The sequence below is a fragment of the Maylandia zebra genome, linkage group LG2, assembly GCF_041146795.1.
Source record: "Maylandia zebra isolate NMK-2024a linkage group LG2, Mzebra_GT3a, whole genome shotgun sequence".
In the NCBI taxonomy this organism is placed as follows: Eukaryota; Metazoa; Chordata; class Actinopteri; order Cichliformes; family Cichlidae; genus Maylandia; species Maylandia zebra.
In genome coordinates this window covers 9,800,913-9,828,574 of record NC_135168.1, presented here as the reverse complement: position 1 = coordinate 9,828,574, position 27,662 = coordinate 9,800,913, and the positions used below count along the sequence as shown (strand labels likewise).

Genomic DNA, 27,662 nt, shown 5'->3' with positions numbered 1-27,662 from the left:
ACCGGGTTGCCAGTCTTAAAACAGATCTACTGAGGCAGCAAGATTTCTCCAAGAAAGCAACCAAAGAGAATAATGCAGCAGTCGGAGCCACGTGGTTAGTGAGATGATTGCTAAAGCAGGGAAGCCATTCACAGAAGGTGCATTTGTCTAAAAGTGCATATTGCAGGCTGCAAATATAGTCTGTCCGGGAAAGAAAGGTCAGTTTAGCAACATCAGCCTTTCTGCCAACACCGCAGCAGATCGCATTTCTGACCTGTCAAGTGACATTTATGACCAACTGTGTGAGAAAGCCAAATGTTTCAGTGTATACTCAGTCGCTCTTGATGAGACCACAGACATCACCGACACTGCCCAGCTCCCAATGTATGTCCGTGGTGTTGATGACAGTTTTGAAGTGATGGAGGAGCTGCTCACAGTAATGTTTAGTTAGTAAAGTTTATGGGCCCTGTTAGAATCAATATTTCATTCTCATTCTGTTGTTTGAGAACAATAACAGAAAAATGTGCACTTGAGAACAAATTTATTGTGAATTCAGCTGTGAATGTAGAGTTTGTCATTATTTTAGCTTCCATTTCCAAATGTTAGCTGACACTTTATTAGGTACACTGGTATCTATCTCAGGTACACCTGTGACCTAAATGTTCCTGCAAACAAACTCCTTGGAGACCCCTACATAAATATCCATGTTCTATCCAGCTAGACTAGTGTGTCTGTCCCTGAAAATATTCCTGCATGTGTGATTGTTCATGTCTCATCTGCAGGATACAAACAGGAAGTGAGTGAAGGACACAGGAAATGTTTCCAGCTCTTCCTCCTCTATCAGACATTCTCTCCATACCTGAGAGTGTCCAGTCTCCAGCCTGGATCCTTCAGTCCAGCCGACAGCAGCTTCATTCCTGAGGGACCTGGATGATTGTAGCTCAGGTCCAGCTCTCTCAAATGGGAGGGGTTGGAGCTCAGAGCTGAGGCCAGAGAAGTACAGCCTTCCTCTGTGATCAGACAGCCTGACAGACTGCAGACACACAAAACAACAATCAATCTGTCAACAATCGTTTTCTCTTTGTCACAATAACATCTATCCATTTACATCCATTCAATGTAACTTTATTTAAAAGTGACAATACCCAATGGACAACAACAGTCATCTGAAGCTGTTTAACAGTGTAAGGTAACAGCCTCCAATATCAGAGAGAAAGCCCCAAACATCAGACAATTGTGGAGATACAGAAATTCTTTTATTGCTGCCATATAATCTGCATCATTATAACTGCATTAATAATGTTCTTTACAGCATTATTCCATCTAATAATATTTCTCACACTATTGATATTGCATTAAAGTTGTCTATTGAACATGTTCATTTGAGGATCCTTCAATTATGTTAACTCTTATTACAAGTACGGTCAGAAGTATTTCATACACATTGCATATTTGTGCTTATGTCGAGTTGATGTTCGGTTCATTAAGGGTCTTAAGCTTCACTGGCGTGACTGTCCAGGTGATACATGCTGAGGGAAACTAGAACAGGATGATTGCATGCATGCTTACAATACATATAACACATATAATCTAGGAATGTGTCAGGCCTGAGGCCTTAACTCATTTGGTGTCTCACTATATTTTACTCTACTTGGCAACAGATGACCAGAGTCAATAATTAGCCCCAGAGACCCTGAGGGCTTGAAGTTTATTACCTTGTATGGAAGGTGTTACAGAAAAGAGAAGTTCTGTGTCTGTTTATAGCCATTAAAGATGTACAAGATGTACCATTAACTGTGACTAATGTCTGGAACCTATTTTACTCTGACTATTTTTATTGACGCCAAGGGGGGGCGTGTACCCCACTGCTTTGTAAGTGTCCACAACATGTATTTTTGTCAGAAGACATAGGCTGATGTTTTCTCCTGTGTGTTAATAAACTCATCGTTTGATTGCACTTCTCTGGGGCCTCCGTGGTTTGTCTCACTGCTCTACATTGATAGATTTCGCGACACAATCCACTGTGAGCAGCACTTGGTGATGGTGGGAAGAAGAACTCCCTTTGACACAAAGATCCTCCCAGTGAAAACAGGCTCCAGGAGGAGCATCTACCATGACTGGTTGCAGGGTGAGGGGAAAGAGAAGAGATGAGCTCAGAGAGACAAGAACAAAACAGAGAGACAAAAGTTAAGGACATGCAGCAGTGACATATAAAAGCATCAGGAGTGAAAAGAGGGGAGAAGAAAGCAGAGCATCATGGGAAGTCCACCAACAGCCTGAGCCTATAGCAGCATAACTAAGGGATGGTTCAGGGTCACCTGATCCAGCTCGAACTATAAGCTTTATCAAAAAGGAAAGTTTGAAGCTGATCTTCAAAGTAGAGAGGGTGTCTGTCTCCTGAACTCAAACTGGGAGCTGCTGCCACACCCAGTCCAACATAGCCAGGCTGAGTCGTTAGATTAGTCCAACGTAAAGTCAGAAAGTCATTACTGATGTCATATTTTAGTGCAAATGTAGAAAAACTGTCCAAAAGTTATTTCTAAATCTGATATTAAACAGTTTAAATGGTGAAAAAAGCTGTAAAGAAAACAGAAAGAGTCAATAAAAGCCTCTTTAGAGGGTCACCAGTTTAAAACTCAGACATTTAAACTGGTGATTCTCCTTCTCTGCTCCATTTCCTCTCTAGACTTCCTGTTCCTAGGAGGGATTTGATTGGCTGAACATCCTTTTAGCCTTTCTTTAGTTCTTTGGGTGCTAATCAAAGAGGAAAACACATGAGTCATGTGACGTGACATAAGGAGCGCTCTGATTGGTTGGGATTGACAAACTATGGTGCTGTTTGCAAGCTTCGCTTTGCAGAGGCAAGAAAATCTCTTAGATAGTGATGAGACGCTCCACAGTGACATTTCCACACTTTGGAGCTTCTGAAGTGCAGATGTTTGGAAATGCTGCTCCAACGTGTGGTTCAAACACTCAGGTCACGTGACCTCAGCTGCCACAGGTGGCATACCTGCTGCTTCCATGTTAGCATGTTAGCTTCAACAGGTGGTCAGTGTGAGAGCAGAAGATGATATCAGTGACATCCAAACAAGGAAGGAAGAGACTGTTGAAGGCAGCGAGCTGTGACTGCTGTGAACAGTGTCCTCACACTATTTTCTCCCTGTGTCAACATACATGAGGCTGCTTCAGCTGCAACACACCACAAACACCTTTATACAACTAAATATACTGAGAGCACACTGCTGTGGTTGCTCTGGTAACCATCCATATATCCAGCTGTTTGGGGCCGAGTCTGCTTCCTCATCCTTGGTTCAACCCTCAAAGTCTGATGTGTTTTTTTTGTGATTTGGTTTTATTTGTTGTTCTATACACTGTGAAACAAAGCTAGAAGCCCCTGTGGTTCAGTGGGGGACTCAAACCCAGGACCCAACCTGCTCCAACAACAGTCAGAAGGATTTTGTTAAGTCTCATTTTCTGTTCATTAGGAAAACATCAATAATGAAGAGCACATGTTTATAGAGGCACATTCAGACCAATGACAACAGTCCATTCACACTGCCCTCCACCTTTTTAAATGTGAGTAAACACATCATGGTTCTGGTGCTGATGTGGTATCAGGGACAGGTGATGATTTTGAACTCAGTCTGAGGTTTGATTACATTGAACCTGCACTGCTTTATCCTGTTTATGACACATTTATACTCAAAGTCGCAGCTGGATAACAAAGAACGAGGAAAAACACATTTGTTGAGAGAATTGTTAACAAATGTGGTGAGAGTGTTGTAATAGTTACAGACAGAACTATGATTTATTTATTTAAATGCATTCCAGGACGTTTTTTACTCACGCTATGTCTCTTCCACGATGTTATTTTTCTCTCCTACAACGTACGTTACAATTACAATTACATGACCATTTATCCAAATTAGGCGATGACATCATTTAGCGACTTCCAGCGACTTTTAGGACAGCCAATAGCAATTTTCCTTACTGAGGAATTGGCAACACCAGGAGCAGTGGGTGGATGACAGCATCATCATGAAGGATCAGTGTGAGAATACATCATCATCCACAAAGAAAACCAGTCTGCGTGTCTGACGCTCTTGTTAGAAAGACGCAGTCTCAGCTTGTGGGTGCAGTTAGCTGGTTTGCTAGTTAGCTGCTCTGCTAGTTAGCTGCTCTGCTAGTTAGCTGGGAGCTAACTCACTCGAACATTTGATGCTAAACTGTCTAAACTGTGTGAGCAGCATTCATTGCTGCTCTGTGTTACTCTCCAGCCTCTCTTTCACTTAGTCCTCTCAGTTTTTTCCTCCTTAAAAACTAGAAAACCTTCTTTTTCAGCTTCTCCTCCACACCCGAGCTGTGGCTAAGGTGCTACCAGCACGCAGGCTCGGTGTGTACAAATTCATGGGCTGCATCCTCCTGAGGACACATTTGTAGACCGATTACGTCACAGCGACGCACCGAAGGCTGTCCAAATTCCTCCGAATGCAGCCGACAAATGCGTCCTCCTTTCCCCGAATTTGAAGGATGGGTCGGGTGTGTCCTTCGTGGCCCACCATATCCCAGAATTCATAGTGCGGCCCAGCCAAACTCCAGCTTCCAGTAATGGTGACCGCTACTAAGTTTTAAAATTACTCTTATTAATCTTCCTGGGTCACAAAATAAACTTTTAACATATTTTCAGGGGAGAATGTGGGTGTGTAAACTTCAAATATCTGCTCGGTTTATCAAGATATCGCATATTTGCAAAAGTGCTTCGACGTTTTCGGAGACGTCTGTTACCCACCAACTCGATAGCTAGTCGAGAGCTCGAGGGTCACTGAAGCCGCAGAGAACGGCACAACTCCCGGCACATCATTTTCAGATCACCGCGGACTTTCGCTACTCAGGTTAAAAGTAATATTAGTAACATATGACTGAATCTATATCTCACTTAAAGCTTTCTGTAAATGAAAGAATCAGTGAAAATGAGGCGCTTCAGCTGATTTTAAACAAAAACACTGAACATAACTTGATCCAGACCAGGTTATTGGTTCAGCATCAGTAACGGTGATGTAGCCAGGTAGAAACAGAGCTAGACAGACAAACATTTATGCTCACAATCACACATCTCCAGTTAACCCAGCATGCATGTTTTTGGACTGTGGGAGGAAGCAGAGAACCTGAAGACAACCCACACAGGCCACACTATCACTCTTATTTACAGAATTATAATCTAATTAGATGATAAAGTAATAAATTGTTTGGTATTTTAATGAAAATACATTTTAAGCAATAGTTTATAAGTCAACAATTATAGTTAAATAAAGTGACAAATCAAACAGTCAATAAAACCTTCTACAGCTGAAACTAATGTAGACAATGTTGGGGTAAAAATCAGAGACGATAACTACCAAAATAAAACAGGAAGTGGATAACATTGAAGCTCACTTTAAGCTCAACAGTCAAATTCTGTTTTGTATTAATCTATTGTTTTGAATTTTTGTTTACATTTTATGTTTAAGTGAGGTAATGAGTCATATCACTATGACCAAATATATATTTCATCTTTTCAGTCAGAAATAATCAATTGATCATATTTTTATTACTAAATGTTTCTGAAAATAAATTTCTGATATCTGAACAAACAGCTCTGTAAAAACCTTCAGAATACAGGAATCGAACTAGAAGGTTTGGTGGATGAAGCACTGCTAAAATAAAGATTTTGGACTCAGAGGAGCAGATGGGACATTTCATTGCAAATGAAAGACAGAAAGTAAACAAATATCACTAAAAACCCCAGACACTAATTTCTACATTAAGACTTTTTTAAAAATCAATTTCCTGTTTATGCAGTAATAGAAATCAGGTTTAACGTGATCATCATTGGAAAATTTTTAATTCTGACCTGAGAGTTTCCATTTTACAGTGTGGACTCTTCACTCCAGCAGACAGAAGCTTCACTCCTGAATCCTGCAGGTCAGAGTTACTCAGGTCCAGCTGTCTCAGACTAGAGGACTGGGAGCTGAGAGCTGAGGACAGAGCTTCATAGCCTCTCTCTGAGAGCTTACAGTGACTCAGTCTGAAAAATGACAGATAAACATTAAACAAACACTGTTGTTAAGTTGCAATGAGGGTGCACTAAAGAGTTATTAGATTTAGCAATTAATTCTGTGTTTTTACTGAGAGTCAACAAATGGATGACGCTGACATTTGTTAACTGACAATGGTCAATCAATTCTGGTATTCTATTGCAAATGCCAATTGGGCTCCATGTGCCGGGCAGTGCATTAGCACCAAAGTAACTGACATATTAATCAATAACTCTCTGCTCATTAAATTATCATAAAACTATTACAGAAGTTTAACTGACTTTTTTCCCATTTAGTGGATTCTTATTGGTTAATTCTGTCAATTGATGAAAAGCCCAACATATCTTGATCTCACCTCAGAGTATTCAGTTTGCAGTCTGGACTTCTCAGTCCTGCAGAAAGATACCTCACTGCTGGATCCTGCAGGTTGTTGTTACTTAAGTCCAGCTCTCTCAGTGTAGAAGACTGGGAGCTGAGAACTGAGGACAGAGCTTCACAGCCTCTGTCTGAGAGATCAGGGACACTCAGGCTAAAAAACAAAATAAAAACACAATTTGAAAAACTGTAATTTAATAACAAACTGTTATCAAATGACAAGTTAAATGAACTCTCTGACCAGTTACAGAGACTCAGTCTGGGGGAACAGAAAATATTTTAAAAGTCCACGTAGTAAAGAGATTAGAAATGTGGCAGATGATTATAACTTTAGACCAAAAAGGTCCCTCTCGCTCATATATTTGTTAAAACAAGAATAAACGCTTATCTTGATTTGCTTTGAATTTTTATTGACTTCTTATGCTAATTCATAAAGAATATGACTTCATCTGACCTGAGAGACTGAAAAACAATCAAGCATGCATGACTGAATCTGCCAGCAGCTGCAGATCCTTGGAGCTGTACTGGTGATGCTGATTGTAACATATAGAAGTGAACTCCTCTTCAGCTGAGCAATAAGACCAGAGGAGGAATGAGGGAGTTGATCACCTATGGCTCCATCACAGTCTTTGAACATCTTCAGTCAGTACAGAATGATGCTGCGAGGCTTTTAACCAGCACATGAAACAGACTGGACATTACTCCAGTTTAATCTCTTCACACTGGTAACCAGTTCATTTTAGGCTTTATTTAAAGTTTTAGTCCTTACTTTTAGTCCCAGTCTATATTTCTGACTTTCTACAATCCTACAGCTCTTCTCACATCTGAGATCTTCCAGTTAAAGGCTGTTACTGGTCCCACTAACTCATTTATTCAGACTCTAGTATTCAGAGTGGCCTTTAACTAGTTTTAGGCTGTATGATGTTCAGTGTTTGCTGTTTAATGTTTTTATCTTCTGTGTTTTTATTGCCTGTTTCTATTGTAAAGCACTTTGTGGTTTTTCACCTGTGAAAGCTGCTGTATAAATAAAGTTTACTTACAGGATGATTCTGGATATGACTTTGATTAAAGCTGAAGTCCATATATGTCTAAGACACTGACATTTACTGCTGCTATCAAACATTAACTATAATATACTGTATTTAGTGCTGATGACCAGTCAAATAAATATGTTTAAGTTTTTAAGGGTCCATCACACATTACACTGTTTATGTTAAAAGTAAAGACATGAGTACAAATGTACTCACAGAGCTTTGTTGGAGGCTTTGACCACTGGCAACAGCCTCTGAAGAGCCTCCTCTGAAGCAGAGTATTTCTGCAGGTCAAACACATCCAGATCTTCTTCTGATGACAGTAAGATGAAGACCAGAGCTGACCACTGAGCAGGAGACAGTTTATCTGTGGAGAGACTTCCTGATCTCAGGGACTGTTGGATCTCCTCCACTAGAGAACGATCATTCAGTTCATTCAGACAGTGGATCAGATTGATGCTTTTCTCTGCAGACAGATTCTCACTGAGCTTCTCCTTGATGTACTGGACTGTTTCCTGATTGGTCTGTGAGCTACTTCCTGTCTGTGTCAGCAGACCTCGTAGGATAGTCTGATTGGTCTGCAGTGAAAGACCCAGGAGGAAGCGGAGGAACAAGTCCAGGTGTCCATTTGGACTCTGTAAGGCCTTGTTCACAGCACTCTGGTGGAGAGATTGAAGTTTTGGTTTGTTAAATAATTTAGATTTCTTGGAGGTTGTTTGTTTGTCTTCCAGCAGATTGAGTCCAGAGTTGATGAAGGTCAGATGGACATGAAGAGCAGCCAGAAACTCCTGAACACTCAGATGGATGAAGCAGAACACCTTGTCCTGGTACAGTCCTCTCTCCTCTTTAAAGATCTGTGTGAACACTCCTGAGTACACTGAGGCTTCTCTGATATCGATGCCACACTCTGTCAGGTCTGATTCATAGAAGATCAGGTTTCCTTTCTGCAGCTGATCAAAAGCCAGTTTTCCCAGAGACTCCATCATCTTCCTGTTCTTTTTATTCCAGTGTGGATCTGTCTCAGCTCCTCCATCATACTTGACCTTCTTCACTTTGGCCTGAACCACCAGGAAGTGGATGTACATCTCAGTCAGGGTGTTGGGCAGCTGTCCTCCCTCTCTGGTTTCCAGCACATCCTCCAAAACTGTAGCAGTGATCCAGCAGAAGACTGGGATGTGGCACATGATGTGGAGGCTTCGTGATGTCTTGATGTGGGAGATGATGCTGCTGGCCTGCTCCTCATCTCTGAACCTCTTCCTGAAGTACTCCTCCTTCTGTGGGTCAGTGAACCCTCTGACCTCTGTCACCATGCCAACACAGTCAGGAGGGATCTGATTGGCTGCTGCAGGTCGTGTGGTTATCCAGAGGCGAGCAGAGGGAAGCAGTTTCCCCCTGATGAGGTTTATCAGCAGCACATCCACTGAGGTGGACTTTCTAGGGTCAGTTAGGATTGTAGTTTTGTGGAAGTCCAGAGGAAGTCGACACTCATCCAGACCATCAAAGATGAACACAACCTGGAAGTCTTCAAAGCTGCAGATTCCTGCTTCTTTGGTTTCAGTAAAGAAGTGATGAACAAGTCCCACCAAGCTGAACTTTTCCTCTTTCAGCACATTCAGCTCTCTGAAAGTGAATGGAAATATGAACTGGATGTCCTGGTTGGCTTTGTCTTCAGCCCAGTCCAGGCTGTATTTCTGTGTTAAGACTGTTTTCCCAATGCCAGCCACTCCCTTTGTCAGCACTGTTCTGATTGGTTCATCTCTTCCAGGTGAGGCTTTAAAGATGTCTTCTTGTCTGATGGTTGTTTCTGGTCTGTCTGGTTTCCTGGATGCTGTTTCAATCTGTCTGACCTCATGTTCATCATTGACCTCTGCAGTCCCTCCCTCTGTGATGTAGAGCTCTGTGTAGATCTGATTCAGGAGGGTTGGGTTTCCTGCTTTAGCGATGCCCTCAAACACACACTGGAACTTCTTCTTCAGGGTGGATTTAAGGTTACGATGACAAACTGCAGCTTGAAGCTCTGAATGAGAAGAAAAATAAACACTCAATTCCAAAAAGAACTAATCTTTAAAACATGTTGCTCCATCTTCCATCTCTGGAAAATGTTCATTTATCCAGCAGCTTAAATCTTTAGATAAATCCTCTTACTGCTCTGCAGACGGTCAGCCAGCTCCTCCTGCTTCATTCTCCTCAGGAAGTCCACTGTGATCTTCACAAATGCCTCTCTGCTGCTGCTCCTCTGACTCTCTAAGCATTCTGGGTAATCTGGACTCAGAACCTTCTGGATCTTCTTCAGCTCGTTCTTCACAAAAGTGATGATGTTGTCCTCCAGCAGCTGGAACAGAATATTTATGAATGAGCCAATCAGACTGAAATCATGGAGCCAAACATCAGATCCATGTTGGACACACTGACGATCCACTGGTCTACAAAGAGCAGCATGGAGATGACTGTGAACAGAACAGATGTAACAGTAGTTGTTGTACATGTACAGACCATAAATATGGAGTCCAGCTGTGTTTGATGCTGCTGGGCAGACTGACTGCTGGGAACCTCTGAGCTCTGCTGGTCCACTCTGTGGAGGAACCATGAAGGATTAGATCCACACAGGATAAAGATCCAGGAGTTTCTGCTCAAATAACTTCATCTGAATCAAGTCTGTCAAGCTTTAAACTCTCAGATTGTGAACATATCAGTAATTTTCAGTCTGTTTTCATGGACGTCCTTTCAGTGGTGATGTCAGGGATGATTTTGAAGAAGCTCATCAAACTGAACCATCAGCAGATCACTGCTCCAAAACCAGAACATGATCCGAGTCTCCCTCCACCACCAGAACACCAGCTTTACTAACGTGGTAGATCAGTGTAGTACAGATCAATAACTGATGAGTCATTTGATCAAAATCACTGAGTGCTTCACGTCTGACCCTCTGATGCTTCTGTAGACATTTTGCATATTTAATGAATGTCTGACAGTTTTACATTCATTCTATGAACACAGTGGAAATGTTGTGTTATAGTCTCCATGTTGTTTCCAGCATCATAAATTCTTAAGTTCAGAAAATTAGATTCTTTCTTCACAGCTGAAAAACAACAACATTTATTCTCTATTGAAATCTGCATCGTCCACTCCAAAGGTCACAATCTGAAGGTAACATCTGGTTTTGTTCCCTGTGGTTAACTCTGAGCATCAGTATGGTGGGATTTATCCACTACATCCACACCACTGTGGTTCAGTGTTGTCCTGATGGAGTAACAGCAGCCAGTATGATCCAGGCTTTAGCTGCTGGGTCTCTGTGTGACCTCTCAGACTGTTTAACAGATCAGACACAAAGAGAATCAGAGCAGCTCTGTTCTTTAAAGACAAACATGAACCCACTCAGGTCACACTTTCCCCACAGATATGAGCATCACTGTCCTCAAACAGCAAATGACCAAGTCGAACATTTGGATCTTTTCTCTTTCATTGTTTTCTTTTTAATGAATCTTTGTAACAATCTGAGGATGTTTCAGGTCATATTTATCCAGGAAACACAAACACAAACAGACGGACAGCTGGATCCTGCAGACTGTGACCTCTGACCTCTGCAAACAAACATTTTTCATTCTCTGATAAAGTGATTGAAGCAGCTGTGGTCACACAGACTGCAGGTAATGCAGCTGTTTCCTGTCAGTAACATTCCTCTTAGATTAGAGTTCAGCTTTTTATAGGAAAACAAATGTCCCTGAATGCAACAGTGAGACACAGTCTGCCTGTGTGGCTGTGATAGCTGCCGTTAGGAGCGCTCATGTGTTTGCAGTTAGACGAGGAGATGTTACCATCATGGACACAAATCCTGCAGCATCACGTGGCACAATCACTTTGTGTTCCTGTCTCACATGACGAGCCTTTGTCTAATGCTCTCTGAACACTTTTCTGAAGAGGAGCTGCACAAACCTTTGTTTGCTTTCTAGAGCAGCGTCTCATCCTCACAGAGCACAGCTGGCACGCTTGTTACCGTTAGCTTAGCCACCAGGCTAAAGTCAAACTACCCACTGCTAGCAGCTGTTTCTATCATAGTTTAGGATCGAGATGTGTGAGGTCGAAATTTACACCTGTGATTAAAATAAATAGTTAAAAACAGCCAATTGTGTGTGTATAATAATATTGTGTCTTAAACCAGATAAAATGACAGTTACAGCTGAGCCTGTGTGTTCTTGGAGACACTACTGCTACAGAGATGCATTTTAGAAACCAGGAAACATCAAATCATTTAAATCAGAGAGTTCATCTTACTAGCAGCTCACCTCTCTGCAGCAGAGACTTTAAAATCAATGTAGCCATCTTTAGACCAGTCACTCTTTAAGGACACAGAGCTGGGTCCAGGTTTGAGTCTCTGATGGATCCTGAAAAAAGTTGTAAATCTTCAGTTAAATTCTCATCACATATCAGCTGATATTATTGGTGTTAGCTTACCTTTTCTGAGCTGACTGTCTTTGCTCAAATCTCTTAAGGGCATCTTTGACTCGGTTACTTTCATTGGACACAGAGCTGGGTGGAGGTCCAGGCTGGTTCCTGTGAAAAACCATCATGGACATTTAAACAATTCGTGCAGCATCACGTGGCACAAACACTTTGTGTTCCTGTCATCTGCAAGCAACAGGAAGTTCATTAATAAAAGCGGGATGGAGACGCGACTGTGTGTCCAAATGTGTCTTAAACCAGATGAAATGACAGTTACAGCTGAGCCTGTGTGTCCTTTGTGTCCATCTCTGTAGGAGAGCAGTGTCCTTTGAGACACTGCTTTCCTACAGAGATGCATTTTAGAAACCAGGAAACATCAAATCATTTAAATCAGAGAGTTCATGTTACTAACAGCTCACCTCTCTGCAGCAGACACAGGCTGGGATTTAAATTCAATGTAGCGCTCTTCAGACCAGTCACTCTGTAAGGACACAGAGCTGGGTGGAGGTCCAGGCTGGTTCCTGTGAATAATGATGGAGCAGTGATGTGAGTGCTGAGCTGTGACATGGAGAAGAGTCATGGACAGTTAGAGATGGTCATCTCACCTCTGAGCTTTGGTCTGACTCTCATGTTCCCCACACAGAGTGCTTTTAGAGGGAGGGGCTCCCTCCTCTCTGTCCTCACACTGATCCATGCTGCTCAATTCAGCTCACACACACTTTCTACCTGCAGAGGAAACACAAATCATTCATGTGCACATCAGCTGAAATCCTCCTTTCATCATGTGTGCTGTCCAAATATCAGCTGCTTCTTTCCTGCTTCATCTCAGTGTCAGCTGGATGCAGTCAGACAGCAGTGTGAGGCAGAGGAAGCTGCCATCAGCTGCTCTGCTATCAGTCCACTAGATGGAGCCTGAAGCACACACGATGCATTCACTGACACACACTAATTCTTCCTGCTGAGTTTGCAGAGAACTGCACACATTTACTGTTTGGGAAACTAGAACAATGTTGGTCTTGAACTGGCTGCGTAATGCAGACAGGGTAGGACCCGAATATAACGGCGAAACATCTTCAAGCAACTTACAGAAGTCCAGATGCTTTTCTTTCCAAGCTCCTTAAACTACGATGACCTGGATGACTGAGAACCTTCACAGGAAAAATGAAACACACTGAACAAAGAATGCAAGACTTTCACAATAAAACAGCAAACAAAGGAACACAACACTGACACGTGAGCTTGACAGAGGAGTGGAGGAAAGGCAGACGAGAGTGAGCGAGGGAAAGAGGAGACAAGAGAGACATGACAGGCTGAGGAAATATAGAATGGAGCATCAGGCCTCACACAAACACACACAAACACACACAGAGACACAGACACACACAGAGACACAGAGACACACACAGACACACACAGACACACACACAGACACACACAGAGGCACACAGAGGCACACAGAGACACACAGACACAAACACAAACACAGACACACACAGACACACACAGAGGCACACAGAGACACACAGACACAAACACAAACACAGACACACACAGACACACACAGACACAAACACAAACACAGACACACACAGAGGCACACAGAGACACACAGAGACACACAGACACAAACACAAACACAGACACACACAGACACACACAGAGGCACACAGAGACACACAGAGACACACAGACACAAACACAAACACAGACACACACAGAGACACACACAGAGACACAGAGGGAATCTAATGATCAAGGAACTAAACAGGAAGTATAAGAAACTCAAAGCAGCATAAATAAGACTGTAAATGAACCAGAACATAAACCAAAACACAAGAAACGCAAAGTACTGGGTCAAAAGGACCCGGAACCATTAAAGTTCTTTTCTTTGCTCTTCACTGTTTGAGTGCAAACAGACTCCACGTTAAACTATGACAGCATCGCCCCTGCTGCTGCTGTCAGACCTGTTATTCACTCACTGCTCGCCAGTGTTTCTAATGAGTTTTACTCATCCATGAGAGTTTAAAGCTTGCACTTACAAGGTGACTACCCATAAAAACGAGTGTGCTTCACTGTCAGAGCTACGGTGATTCAACCAGTAGGTCGAATGACTTGAAATATTTGTTTGATGCTTTCCATTGAGGCGCATTGTTGAATTTGCAGGGACACAATAACCACAGATTGTCAATTGTTCAAACCACTACAGTAGGGAGCCATGTTATGAATAATAAACAAATAATAATACTAATACTACTAATAATAATAATGTTAATTTAAGTAATTGTTTTTGACTGAACATCACATATAATGTAACAAGCAGTAAATTCAGGTTAAGTGCATTATCAGCATTTGGAGGAGCTCCTTATCCTTCTCTTTACTGATCACCTCTTACAAAGTGTTCACACTGTTTGCTAGCCTCTTTCAGCCTGCTAGCTATGCTAACAAGTCTACTACACACACTTGACTCGGTCACATGACAGACAGCAGAGATAGCTGCTCTGCTAGCTAAGCTATCTCATGTTAAAGGTCAAAGAAATGAGGTGATGCTGCTGGGAGTTACATCACAGACTAGGCAAGGCAAGGCAAGGCAAGTTTATTTGTATAGCACAATTCAACAACAAGGTGATTCAAAGTGCTTTACAGAGACATTAGAAACAAAAACAAATAAAAAGCATGATTTAAAATTGATTAAAACAAGCAAACAAACAAACTAACTAATTAACAAACAAACAAACAAACAAACAAAACAGTATATAAAATCAAAACAGATAAAATCAGAACAGTAGATAAAATCAGTAGTTAAATGTAAGTTTTGAAATTTAAGCTTAAAAGTGTGGATTTGGTGCTTTATTCAAATGCAGCTGAGAACAGGTGAGTCTTCAACCTGGATTTAAATAAACTGAGTGTTTCAGCTGATCTGAGGCTTTCTGGGAGTTTGTTCCAGATATAAGGAGCATAAAAGCTGAATGCAGCTTCTCCGTGTCTGGTTCTGACTCTGGGAACTGATAACAGACCGGATCCAGATGACCTGAGGGATCTGGAAGGTTCATACTGGGTCAGGAGGTCACTGATGTATTTTGGTCCTAAACCATTCAGAGCTTTATAGACCAGCATCAGAACTTTAAAGTCTATCCTCTGACGGACAGGCAGCCAGTGTAAAGACCTCAGAGCTGGACTAGCAGAATTTAGTTATTCAGCATAATATTTAATCCTTATTATCTCCTCCTCTCACCTCTGTTTACCTCTGAAAACAAGAAAATTTAGCCAACAGTTTATTAGCATTGGTGAAATTATAAACAGGCATCAGCGCGGTCACCTATACTGTGCTTTAATGCTAGAGCAGCAGGAACACCAGTTAATCTAAAATCTCCTTTTCTCTCTAAAAAGTGACAGCAGACTGAGTCAAAGACAGAAACCTTATATAAACACCAAATATTCACTTCCTGATCCAGGATTCAAAGAGGACGTTGAACTTACTCAGCTTCTTCCAATGAACGTCTTCACTCTGCAGCTCTCTGCTGTCTGGACCAGGTCTGTGTAGAAACAGAGAAAATCCTCTGCTTCTTCTCCGTCAGCAGTCGTCTGTGTCTGCAGGCTGCGTCACATTAAACACTTCACACCAGCAAAGACTCTGAAGCTCACAGGTCAAAAGTCAGCTGCTGCACCTTGTGTGATATTAATTTGATCAATAATTAACCTGCAGCAGGTTTCTGCTCCAACTCCAACACACAGAAAACAACCCTGAGAACGAATCAGATGGTGTGTGGGTGTGTCTGCAGGCTTCAATAGATGAGCATTAAACACTCAGCAAAGAGGCTGAAGCTCACAGGTCAAAGGTCAGCTGCCACACTGTGTATAACAATTCACTTTTGAACAGTAGATAGCCTGTAGGCGTCTCTGCAGTGATAAACAGTTTACACATTAAACACTGAACCATAAAAGAAGCTTAAGCTGCAGCTCACAGGTCAAAGCTCAGCTGCTGCACCCAGTTATGAGTTTAAATAAATCATTAATCATGATCTTTTCCCTCTCAGCACTTTCACTTGGCCTTGGAGTGTTTTGACGGAGCTACACTGTATGTTTCAAATGTTGTAAATAAATTGGGAGTTAGGGCTGGGCAATGTGGCCTAAAATCCATATTGCGGTATAATTTGAAGCACGTGCGGTAACGATATATATCGCGATATATTCTTTTCTTCTGTATAACATATTTTCCACACTATAAGGCACACTTACAATCCTTTAATTTTCTCAAAAGTCAAGAGTGTGGCTTATGTATGAATTCTAGATATACTGGACTATAAGGATCCTATAAGGACACCTGGATTGGTTGGAGGACTGTTTACTTAGCCTGATAGGCCGAAGGACACTGTCTCAGCTAAACTATGGACACGCACACACACACACTTACACTGATAAGCACACACTCATCCCCCTCCCTTTCCAACGCCTTCGATGCTTGTGCTCTACCGGGGAAGATAGCAGTCAACTGGACCAGCACAGATGCTGCAGGACCGGATGCGCTGTCTCTTACCCTTTACCCGCCCCTGTTGCTTGTCTTGTGTTTCTATGGTGTATTGATAGTCATGTGCTTTTGTGCTGAGGTGTTTTTTCTGTTATCAAACTGTTCTCCCACTAGGAGCTCAGTCTGAGTGGAGTTTTTTTTCTCCACCTCATGTAGTGTATTTTCGTTGTTTTTTCCTATCAGCCTACCTTTCTGACATGTCTGCCCAATGTGATGTTTGTGTAAAGTTGGTCAGAAGGTCAGAAGAAGCGATATAGTCAAAATCTCTATCGTTGACCAAATTTAATCGATTCTGTCGTTTATTGTTTATATCGCCCAGCCCTACTGGGAGTGATTTTGTTGTATTGGTTTGTTTTTTGGTTTTATGTTTCCATGTAGATGAATGAAGACAGATTCACTCTTACCTTTTCAAAATGTCTATAAGGTAGACGAGGTCTATGCTTTTCTGCCTCTTCACAGATAATCCCAGTGATTTTCCCTTGGTCTGAAATTTCACCTGATCTTGTGATATTGAGAGTCATCTGCCTTTGAGGCAGCTAACCAAACAGTGTTCTCTAAACTCTAACTTTAATATACTTTGATATATTTCAGATTTCTGAGCTCTGCTCTGACTCCGTGCCAGTAGCTCCTTAATATGACTTTAGTTTGATCAATAATTAACCTGCAGAAAGTTTCTGTTCCCACTCCACCACGCCGAACAACCCTGAGAACAAATAATATGATGTGGGTGTGTCTGCAGGCTTCAGCACTGTGAGCATTAAACACAATAAAAGACTCACAAGTTCCTGCTCAAAGGTCAGCTGCCTTTAGATCAATCATTAACCTGCAGCAGGTTGTGGCCTGATGTGTTTGTAAGAGTTTCACTTTCAGGAGGAGAAGATTTAAACGAGTCACACAAATGTGAACTACAAAGTCTGTGACACACAATTTATGCAAACTGCATGAAATCTGACCTGAAGAAATCCAGTCTTCTGCCTGTTGTGGTTGTGACAGCTGCTCGTAGGAGAGTTTGTTTGTAGGAGGTGGAGATGTTCTCAGATCAAGTGCGTAATCGTCTCTTTGTGTAGACGCTAAAAGCTGTGAGCCAAAACTCTCTGCTCTGAAACTCTTCACTCAGTCCTCACGCTGAGAGTTTAGAGGCTGAACTTCTTGTTCCTCCATAACACTTTTCATGAAACAGCAGAAATGAGCTTCTGTTTCTCAGCAGTGCGCACACAGAGAACCAATCCTCTCTGCTCAGTCTGAACAAATCAAAGTGAAACGTCAGTGAAAACACAGCTGCTGATCAAACTGTGTCAGATTAATGCCTCAATGTTTCACTGTGAGGTTAAAAAATACATAAAAATGATTTAAAGAAGTAGGAGGCAGATTTTCACAATAAGAGCACTTTGTTTTTAATTCAGTTAATGTCAAACTGTCATCAACACCTCTGTGTTGTCTCCGTCTCTGAGCAGATTCAGGCATTACTCAAATAATAAAGGCTTTCTTTCACTATTATACTTTTCATTAGTCTCCAGGTTGATGATTATAAACAGAATTATTAAAGTTTTTATCATTTCAGGCTGAAAATCAACATGAATTTGGTTCTAATCAAAGAAGCTCCTTTAATGTGTGTCATTAAAATCCTCACACAGACTTAAAAAGGCGACATTAACATTAAAATAAATGAAAGAAGCTTCAGCTGAGAGCTTCATGCAGTCATCATCAGCAGCTCATAGCAGTCACAGCTCTTTATTACGCAGCTTTGCAGGAATTAAAGTGGCTGAAGTGTCAGAGTTTGTGTGAGAAGCTGCTTCATGGACAGCTGTACACACGTCTTTATTATTTCTTCATAAATCAAACACACAGGTTTGTCTGCAGATGATTTAAAGTGTGTCGTTGTGCAGTTAAAGCTGTTTGTGTGACGCCCTGACCTCCTGTGAATGAAACAGCCAATCAGATCCATCAGAGAGAGAGCAGGAAGTGTTGTGTGTTTGTGACAGAACAAGGAAACAGTGATGATGATGAACATACAGGTCCTCTGATGTTTCCTGTTACAGTAACGCTTGTTCATCTGTTGCTCTCCTACACTTTCCTATAAATAAAGGAGAAAAAGTGCGTTTAGTTTCATTTCCTACAGCTCAGAGTTACACTTCACATTCCTGCTGTCACATCAAAAAGCTTCACTTTGGTCCAACATCTACATGTTAACATGAAACACAGACAGACTCAGAACATCTGGAACATCTGCACTTTGACCCAAACTGTTATAGCAGGATATTTTCTGCATATTTCTTATGTTGGACCTGTTTGAACTGTAAACGACCTGTAATCATCTGTAAATGGTGTGAGAAACACTGAGGCCACCTACAGGGCAGCTGGGGAACAGCAGGGATCTGAAATCATACGAGACGTTAGTGAGTGAGAAGAACAAACGGACTTAAGATGGCTCGAAGTGATCAAAGTTGATCTAAAACAGAAGATAAATCCACTGATTCTTTGTAAAGTTCATCTGCTGCTCACATGAATCCATGAAAGATTTATTTCACTGAATGTTTCTTCAAAGCTCATTTCAACCTGTTGAAGTCATGAATGAAAGTGCAGACTGAGAGTGGATCACATGATGTTTGAGGTGTGTCATGTGACATGTTCAGTATTGTCACACATGTCTAGATTGTCCCTGATATCATAACTGCTCAAACACTGATGATTATATTTGAAGCATTATTCCTGATGGCAGCAAAGTTTGAATGGAGCTCTCTGTCTGTGCTGATTTGTCGCCCTCTGGAGGTCAAAGCACAAACCTACAGGGCAGCTGGGGAACAGCAGGGATCTGAAATCATACGAGATGTTAGTGAGAAGTTAGAACAAACGGACTTAAGATGGCTCGAAGTGATCAAAGTTGGTCTAAAACAGAAGATAAATCCAAAGCAGCATCAGATGAATGTTACCATTTCCAGTTACGGTGCCCTTCATCTAATATGGAAATGTGTTGGGTTTTTTTGCCGTGTTGTTGTTCTTCCTATTGTGTTTAGGCCAGAGATGCTCTTCAAACAGCGGACAGACATGACCACATTACAAGAACATGGTGTGAGTCCGATTTGATATTCCAGTCAACGCTGAGAGACCTTAACCAGGAAGTCAGAGGTCAGCTGATGCTGCGAGCAGGAAGTGAACCAAGGGAAAGGTCCACTCTACTCAATCTCAAAGAAAATATGCTGGTGTTTGTTGATGTTGATGGTACAATAAAAATATATAATATAATAAATAATAAAATATCATGTGATGATGAGATGTGTTGTTGGTGTTTGTATTTTCTGTAAATGTCTTTTTTAATGTAAATGCTTTGTTCCAGACGGACAGGGAATCAGTTGCTGTACGATGACATCATCTTGATGTTGACGAGGAGGGCGAGAAAAACTAGTTTTGTCCTGCAGATGGCGATCTTGCACCGTGTTCAGAGAGCCGACACTTTGATGGTGCTGCTCTACTCAGCTTACTTTAGCCTGGGTTGGACTCTATATGAGCAGCTTCCACTCTGGTTTCACTCTTAAACACACTTGTTTGATTTCACTTGTAAAAGTTGAAGAATAAATATTTTATTACAAAATTATTTGTTGATGCATTTTTTTAGGGTCAAATATCTTGTTTGATTTGAGGAATGAACTGTTAGGGTGGAAAAAGTGAATCAGGTTAAAATAGTGGTGCTTTATATCAGTGAAGATGTATAATGTAATTTAAAATGTTGATGATGGGTTGTAGTGGGCTTGTACTTACAAAACTGCCTCATTTTATTGGAACGATCCACAGTTGCATCCATTCACGGATGACATCTGACATCATTTGACATCTGGTCTGAACACGTTTGTACACAAGATGCCTCAGTTCTGGATGTTCCCACAGACTCCTCTGTGCACCTAAAGGAAAGGTCAAGGGTCAGCAGCACATGTAGTTGGGACAATTCTTCAGTCACACAAACTACACAATGATTTTCCTCCAATGACGACTTTTCACTTGCAGAAATGGTCCTGTGTGATTTCCAGGCTGTGATATAAAAACTAGTTCCTAATGGCAGCGACTCACTCAGTAAACATGTGTTTCCTTCACCAACCTCACACACAGATCCAATAAGATCAGGAAGTGGGCAGTATAGTACAATATGTGTTATTCTGTGCTGCACTGCCCAAACTAAAGATCTGCTGAAGTGTTGGAAATGATCCAGATGTTTATTTTGGACGATACAGCAGAAGATCAGACATGAAAGTGGAGATAACACAGAAGACCTGCAGCAAAGGTCAGAGGTCAGACTGGGCCCTGGATTCAACAATGAGCCAATGATCATCAAGCAGTGACTAAAGCAGAGCCCTGACGTTCTGACATTCATCACACAGTCAGAACAAATGTCTGCTGATGACTTCATCTCATGAAACGACTGATAGATGTCAGTTCATTGATCAGCTGAGCTGCTGATCTTCATCGTCACAGAAACATTCAGCTTGTTTCAATCAGTAAATAACTCCCACTACTCCCAGTTTGAACTGTTCCCACTCAAAATGCTGTGAGAACAATGATCATTGTAGAACTTCACAAACATCACGTGTTGTTTTCCACATGTAAGATCAGCAAACACACAGAAACTTCCTGTTGCCACACACGGCCTCTAAAATCTCTTCCACGCTTTCTGTCTGAAGTCCACTCTCTGTGTCGGATCCACAGGAAACAACAAGATCTTATTAACATGGTTTTCAATGTGTCTCCTTCCAAAAAGTCCAACCAATGAACAAATGTGTGTATTTGTGGAGGCCGAACAAAAGCATGACACATTTCTCTGTTTCTATAAACTGGAGTCAAACACAAACATGAAGAGTTTCACTGACAGACTCCAAAATGCCCCCACAGTGGATCAAAGGGAAATCCTACAGTGTGGCCAGAGACTCTTAATGGCTCCAACATCAACACATCCACAATGTTGGATCCAGTTCTGCCTCACAGAGTTACTAAGACACACCCTCTGCCAGCATCACAACAGCTCCACCTGCTCCACCTGCCTCCTCAGCATCTGTACACCTGAAGAGAAAAGAAAGGCTCCAACAGCTCAAATGTACAAAGGATTCATGAAGTTTCATCCAACAATAACATGTTTGCCTTCCACAGTGTGCTGTTAGACACCACTGTACCTCTGCCATTTCAAAAAGAGCAGCTTGGGAACATTTTGGCTCCAAACACTTTGTGTTTAAGTTCTTTGTTTTCTTTGTGAAGCCGACAACATCTGGAGCTTTGTGACTCATAGAAACATCATTTTGTTCTTTAGATGACAGCAGATTGGGACTGAATAATCAATCACTATCAAACCAATAAAGACAAACATGCTGATTTTACAGGAACTTTGTTGGACAAGCTGCAAAGACATGAAACTGGTGGAGATCCCAAACCAGTTGATAGTGCTGGTTATTCCAAATAAAGCTGTTTCCCTTTGAGATGAAATGACTTTGTGTCCTGATATATAATAAAGATGTTGTTGTTTTTGAGCCCCTGTATTAAAAGTAGCTTAAAGTCAGCTTGAGTTTGATGTCTTTATGTCAAAGCTGCTCATGATGTTGAGCTGCTGATGGAATAAAAACAATATAAAAGCATGTAGTCCAGACTTAAATGTAGCCTGTTGTTAGCTGAGGTCCACACACAGTGTTTGACAGTGTAAAGTGTGTGAAAGGGCTGCTGGTGGAGCTCACTAGGATGAGCAGGTGACCACGAGGTGGAGAGCAGCTGGCCTGGCTTTGACCCGGGCCACGCCCCCTTTCTCTCTGCTTTGCTGTCACTTATCTTCACTGCTCTGTCCAATAAAGCTGAAAAAGGCCCCGAATCAAAGAAATCTGCTGCAGCCTCTGAAATGTCTTCTGTTTCCTTCCCGACGGCTTTTTCACCGTCAGCCCATCAGACAGTCCAGCAGCATTTATGATGATGTCATGATGTTGAAGAGGCTGCTACGGTGGCCTCCCATGACCCCCAGCCTCATCACAGCTGAGATGCAGACATTTGAAAACATTCAGCAGACAACTGAATAACAGTCCAACACAACAGTCTGTGTGCAGACACACACTGACCTTTCATATAGTCAAACACAGCTGGTTGAGTCATTTCTCTGTGAGTCTAAAGTGAATCTAGTATTTGAAAGTCCACTTCCTGTATTTGTTGTTGAAGACTTCTTCAGCTTCTTCTCAAGGACATCAGCTGCTTGTTTGGCAGCAGAGGCAGTTAAGAAGCTTCCTGAAAAACACTGAACAGTGAGTTCACTGTGGCATATGACAGATTCAGCTTTCTGTGTGCAAATGTGTCTGTGTCGACCTTTCAAATGCTGTTGAATCCAAAACATCAGCGGCTCCTCGGCTGCTCACTTCATGCACTTCTGTCTGTGTGACAGTCCAATGACATCACAGCTGTTTCCAGCCCCAGTGTCTCAGGACTGGACACCTTTAAACATGTCGAGGATCAAACAGCGTCCAGCTAAACACACATGAAACTATCAGAGCTGACAATCATTCCAATAACATCTAATGGTTCATGTATGTAGACACAGGACTACAAGGAAATGGCTCTCAGCATCTGGCTGTGGGAACACATGAGTCCCTGTTTGTGTTCAGATTGTGTGCATGTTTTAGACGTGTGTCACATGTAGAAACACAACAATCCCACAATGACACACAGATGTGTTTGACACAGCTGTGCAGCTGTAAGTTGTTTCTAATGATTCATTGAAGCTCTTCTAACATTCTGGAGACGATCAGTACATGAATCTGTTCAACACGACAACAATTTGACTTCAGTGTGAACGTTTGCATTAAATAACCTTCTTCATCCAGCTGACAGCATCTTCATCCTATGATGTGAACAGTTCCTCCTGTTGATGACAAACCTCTGACAGGATCTGCTTGAGGAGCTTTTTCATGTGCAGCTCTCTGAGCTCAGGGCTGAGCTGCTGTTTCATCTTTAAGAGCTGCTGCCTCCTCGCCGGACTTGTTCTCCTCTTCTTCTCCTAATGACACCATTTCTGCTTCATATAAAATTCAATAAAGATGCTGACATGTATCTGTAGCAACAACATCATTGAATCTAGAACAACTGGAGCCAAACCAGTGGCTCTGCTGGGATCACTGGTGAGCCAACACTTCCTTGTTGATGCAGATTTCAGGGCTTCCTTTTGCTCCTCCGTTATAACTGTTCTCTCTTCTCAACACATGATGACACAAAGGAATCAGCAGTGACAAAGATGATGCTGAAGAGAAGCACACACTTCACACATATAACAGAGCAGTGCAGTTACACACACCTCTGCTCGACATCAGGCCTCAAACAAAGACACAAAACACTAACTTGACTCTAAACAGAAGAAACGAGCAGCTGTTTCTGTTCTGTGCTTATTTATATTTGACACACATGCTTCTCTTTGTGCAAACACACATCGCACTATAAGGGTAACCTCGCACACAATGATTGGACAGCACAGTGATGATGCTGGGAGATCCTATACGCAGCAACACAGAAACACTGAGAACTTTAAACAATGATGGAAAGTGTTATAAATGACTTGTTGGCCTCTGATCTGTCACAAACAGCTGAAACGTGTCTCTCATGAGTCACATGAAGGTTTTTGACAGAAAGGACAAAAAGTAGCTGCAGTCAGTTTGTGTCATTTTTATATTTATTCATCTGGGAGAAAAATCTGAGGGACATTAAAATGTGTTTTCAACAGAGACAAGAACATGAATATAACAGAACAGGTAAATGAACATGTTTCAAGTAAACAGCTGGACTGATCAGGTCCAAACACAGAGTGATAAACTTGTCAAACAGCTGTCATATCTTTATATAGAAGCTCTTTATAAATGCTGCTCACTGCAGTCTGTTTACTAATAATGTCAAAGTGTTAGAAACACAGAAACATCAGAATGGTCTTTGTTCACAGAAACCTGTCTGGGATCCTTTGTTGTTCTTTTGATGCAGAGTTACATTATAAATATAAAGAGTTATTTCAGAGTCTCATCAGTTTTCCTGCATGTCTTTATTTAACACATCAGCAGGGCTGAAGCTCTCATGTTAAACACACACTGATCTATGGACACGTTCATGTGTTTCTAACAGAACCAGGCTGTTATCAGCCTGCACTAACATTATGTCACACACACTGAATGTAACAGTGACAGTTTACATCATCACACAATCAGCTGTGATTGTTTCACTGTCATCAAACGAGTCAACAGGAAGTAGAATCAATAGAAACCAATCATTTACTGACAGCATGTCTGATGGAAATAAGTGCAGATTATGTATGAAGTCTAACTGCACACAGTAACTGTGTTACAATAAGGACTTAACAGCGCCCTCTGCTGGAGTGTTTCAGTACTGCGTTAACTAGAATACACCACCTCCTCCTCACACCACCTGCTACAGCTCTACTCTTCTATGACTACAGTCATCCACAGCACTGATGTGAGGTCACATGGTTCATATGTAAGGAGCACAGCTGACCTCAGGTCAGTTTAATGACTGTGAGCAGCAGCTGTGTTATTGTCACTGTGACAGGGAGACACTCTCAGACACAGCGCTCATGTCAGCTTGTTCTCATGCAGGAGGATCAGGAGCTCCATGTTTGTCTTTCTGTTTGAATCATGATGTGTTTGTGCCATCAGAGTCTGTCATGAGTACTCAGGGTTTCACAGCAGCTCTTCTGGATGCTGACGAGGACTCCAACCTCATGTTTCACCTCTCTGAGCTTCTGATGTCTGTGAACACTCGTGTTTCTTCTCTGGGCTCATCTGGACAAAAACACCTTTCTGTGTTTGGCTGCAGCCTCATTCTGACTGACAGGAAGTGTGTTATCCATGAGCTGCACTTCTGTGAGGAAGTTTCCTGCTGTGTTTCCTGTCTGTGGACAAACACGAGTGTTCCAGCTGAGGACTTGCTTCCTTCCACCTGTCCATACAGGACATCACGCTGTCTGCAGCTCTGTAAATGCAGCTCCAGGTCCTTCCACGTGCTGCTCTGTATTTGTGCAGTTTGTAGTGTGTCCTGGGAAACGTAGCACACATGGTGTTCTTCTGCTGTTTCCTCCTTTCACTGAGTGTGAAACACTGACGCTGTGCTGTTGTTCACAGAGGGGAGCTGATTCTAGCTGCAGCTGGACTCTGTCATCTAACTGAATGTGTTGGTGCTGATCACGGGGCTCTGAGGGGGGAGCAGCAGGAGGACTCTGGATGCTGACGTCAGTGTATCTGTGGAAGCTCCCACAGCGTGTCTGTCATTCAATATTGTGCTGTATATTGTATCTATGCAAAGATGAACAGACTGTGTGTTCACTGGTCTCTGTGCTGCAGCTCTGATGTCATCATCACTCCCTCCTCCACCCTCAGCAGTCCCAGCATGCTGCTGTGGTGCACCCCACCCTCACTCTACACCTGAGCCACAGACCACACCCTCCACCTCAATATACACCACAGTTTTCTCTGCTGTGGAAATGAGATCAGGAGGAAATCATCATTATTATTATTTAATAAACGCTCACATTAATGTGGGCTTATTTGTTTCATATTAGAAACATTAGTTGAGTGTTTTTAGTATAAAATGGTCAAAGTCCGTCTTTTTGCTCCTCCCCTCACCTGTGGATGGGCGGTGCTGTTACCGTGGTGACAGCTTGGATGTGTTTCAGTCCTGCCTGGTTATCACTGCAGGAATCTTTCACATTTATTACAGGTAATAACTCTGATTTTTCTGTGTATTATGAACCAAATGTATCCTGATACACACAGAGATGGATGAGCAGAGGTTTTTTTTGCAGTTTATGTAGTTACTATGGACTTAATGCACACATATTATTAAAATTAGGGCTATAACAGTTGTATTGATGTATAGCAACTTGAAATGCTCCCACAAATGGCTCCACAGCATGTAAAAATATAACAAAAGCTCTGGCGGACTTGGTTCTGTGGTCAGTCTTAAAGGGTGAAGTTAAACTCTGTAATCTTCACTGTGTCACAGAGTTCAGTGAGTCCCGTTATTCACAGTATCAATCAGATCATCAGAGAACAGCTGATCAGCAATCAGTGGTGCCAACAGCGCCTCCTGTGGTGAGAGGATGCAATAATGCAATGTAGCATTTTTCCACTCAACACTTGCAGTCATGGAAACTGTCTGTTGGATCTGTGTGACGTTGCTTTCTTGGTTAGAGTTCCTCACAAATGTCCAGATGATTCTTCTAATGAGGCGTCGACCATGTTTGCAGCTCTTTGGAAGAAAACGTCGCCCTTTGCCATCCTTACTTTTCTTTGACTTCTTCAAATGCAGCTGAACTCCAGCTGGTATTTTCTTGGACTTTGCAGCTGTTTCTGGTCATCAGTTCATTCCTGCAAACCTCTGAAGCTGAACAACAATGATGCTGCATTGCTGGCTGATCCCAAAAGGTTGATTCTGTTCATCTGGACGTTTTCAGAAACGTTTGCTCACTGATCAGGTGACTTCTTCAGTCTCAGCTGACTGCAGCTTTACAAGCTTACAAACAGCACATTTGCACAATGACTGAAAGCAGCAGCACCTGATATATATGATACTAATATAATACATATACATATATAATCCATACTAATGATGAAGGAACTGAGCTCACAGTCCATTGTTCATTCAGTGAACTACTCAGTTTATTTTGGGCCTCAGAAATGCTCACTCTGTTTGTACATCACTGTCAGCAATAGACTCATTCTGCTGTGTGGACAGGAACACATGTGACATCACTTCCTGTTTGTTTGTGACTGAAGAGGAAGAAGTTTACAAGGAATCATTTAGAAGAGTTTCAAACATCAACTGATTGAATCCATGAATCTGAAAACGTGTTTGTGAGTGAAAGAGACAGACATGTACAGACTGAACTATCTGTTCAACAGTCAGAGTGTTTCTGTAACAGGAGACACTCTTTACACTCCACTCAGCACAGGGACACTGAGGAACCAGGAGACCAGAACCTAAACCCAGGATAAAGAGTTTGAGTGAATGTGGTGTTGAAGGTGTGGAGGTGGATCAGAGTGTCAGAGGAGACTCTGTAGAAGGACAGAGTGCCAGCAGGACAGTCCACATACACTGCTGCTCTGTTAGAGACAGAGGAGGAGGAGGAGGAGGAGGAGGAGATGGATGTGTGTCTGTTATTGTGCCAGACAGACTGAGGACCATCATCAGAGCAGCACAGACTCCAGGACTGATCATTGTATCCAAACACAC

General features: G+C 42.0%; 2 protein-coding genes across 2 annotated transcripts in view; both read right to left on the bottom strand.

Moving 5' to 3' along the window:
- The window catches only part of LOC143413413 (protein NLRC3-like), an 81,354-nt gene extending 65,841 nt beyond the window's left edge, over positions 1-15,513 (bottom strand). The window contains exons 1-5 of the mRNA XM_076876424.1: positions 15,377-15,513; positions 12,505-12,625; positions 12,319-12,420; positions 11,912-12,010; positions 11,743-11,841 (exon numbers count right to left, since the gene is read on the bottom strand). Coding sequence (XP_076732539.1) covers positions 11,743-11,841; positions 11,912-12,010; positions 12,319-12,420; positions 12,505-12,593 — 389 coding nt within the window. The 5' untranslated portion in view covers positions 12,594-12,625; positions 15,377-15,513. The remainder of the gene's footprint in view (positions 1-11,742; positions 11,842-11,911; positions 12,011-12,318; positions 12,421-12,504; positions 12,626-15,376) is intronic.
- LOC143413255 (protein NLRC3-like) lies at positions 777-11,054 on the bottom strand. Its single transcript, XM_076876029.1, has 5 exons — positions 11,039-11,054; positions 7,676-9,476; positions 6,409-6,582; positions 5,870-6,043; positions 777-1,012 (listed from the first exon to the last, which is right to left on the bottom strand). The coding sequence occupies exons 1-5, from the start codon at positions 11,052-11,054 to the stop codon at positions 820-822; spliced, it is 2,358 nt and encodes a 785-aa protein (XP_076732144.1). The 3' UTR covers positions 777-819.
- Positions 15,514-27,662: the final 12,149 nt, after the last annotated feature.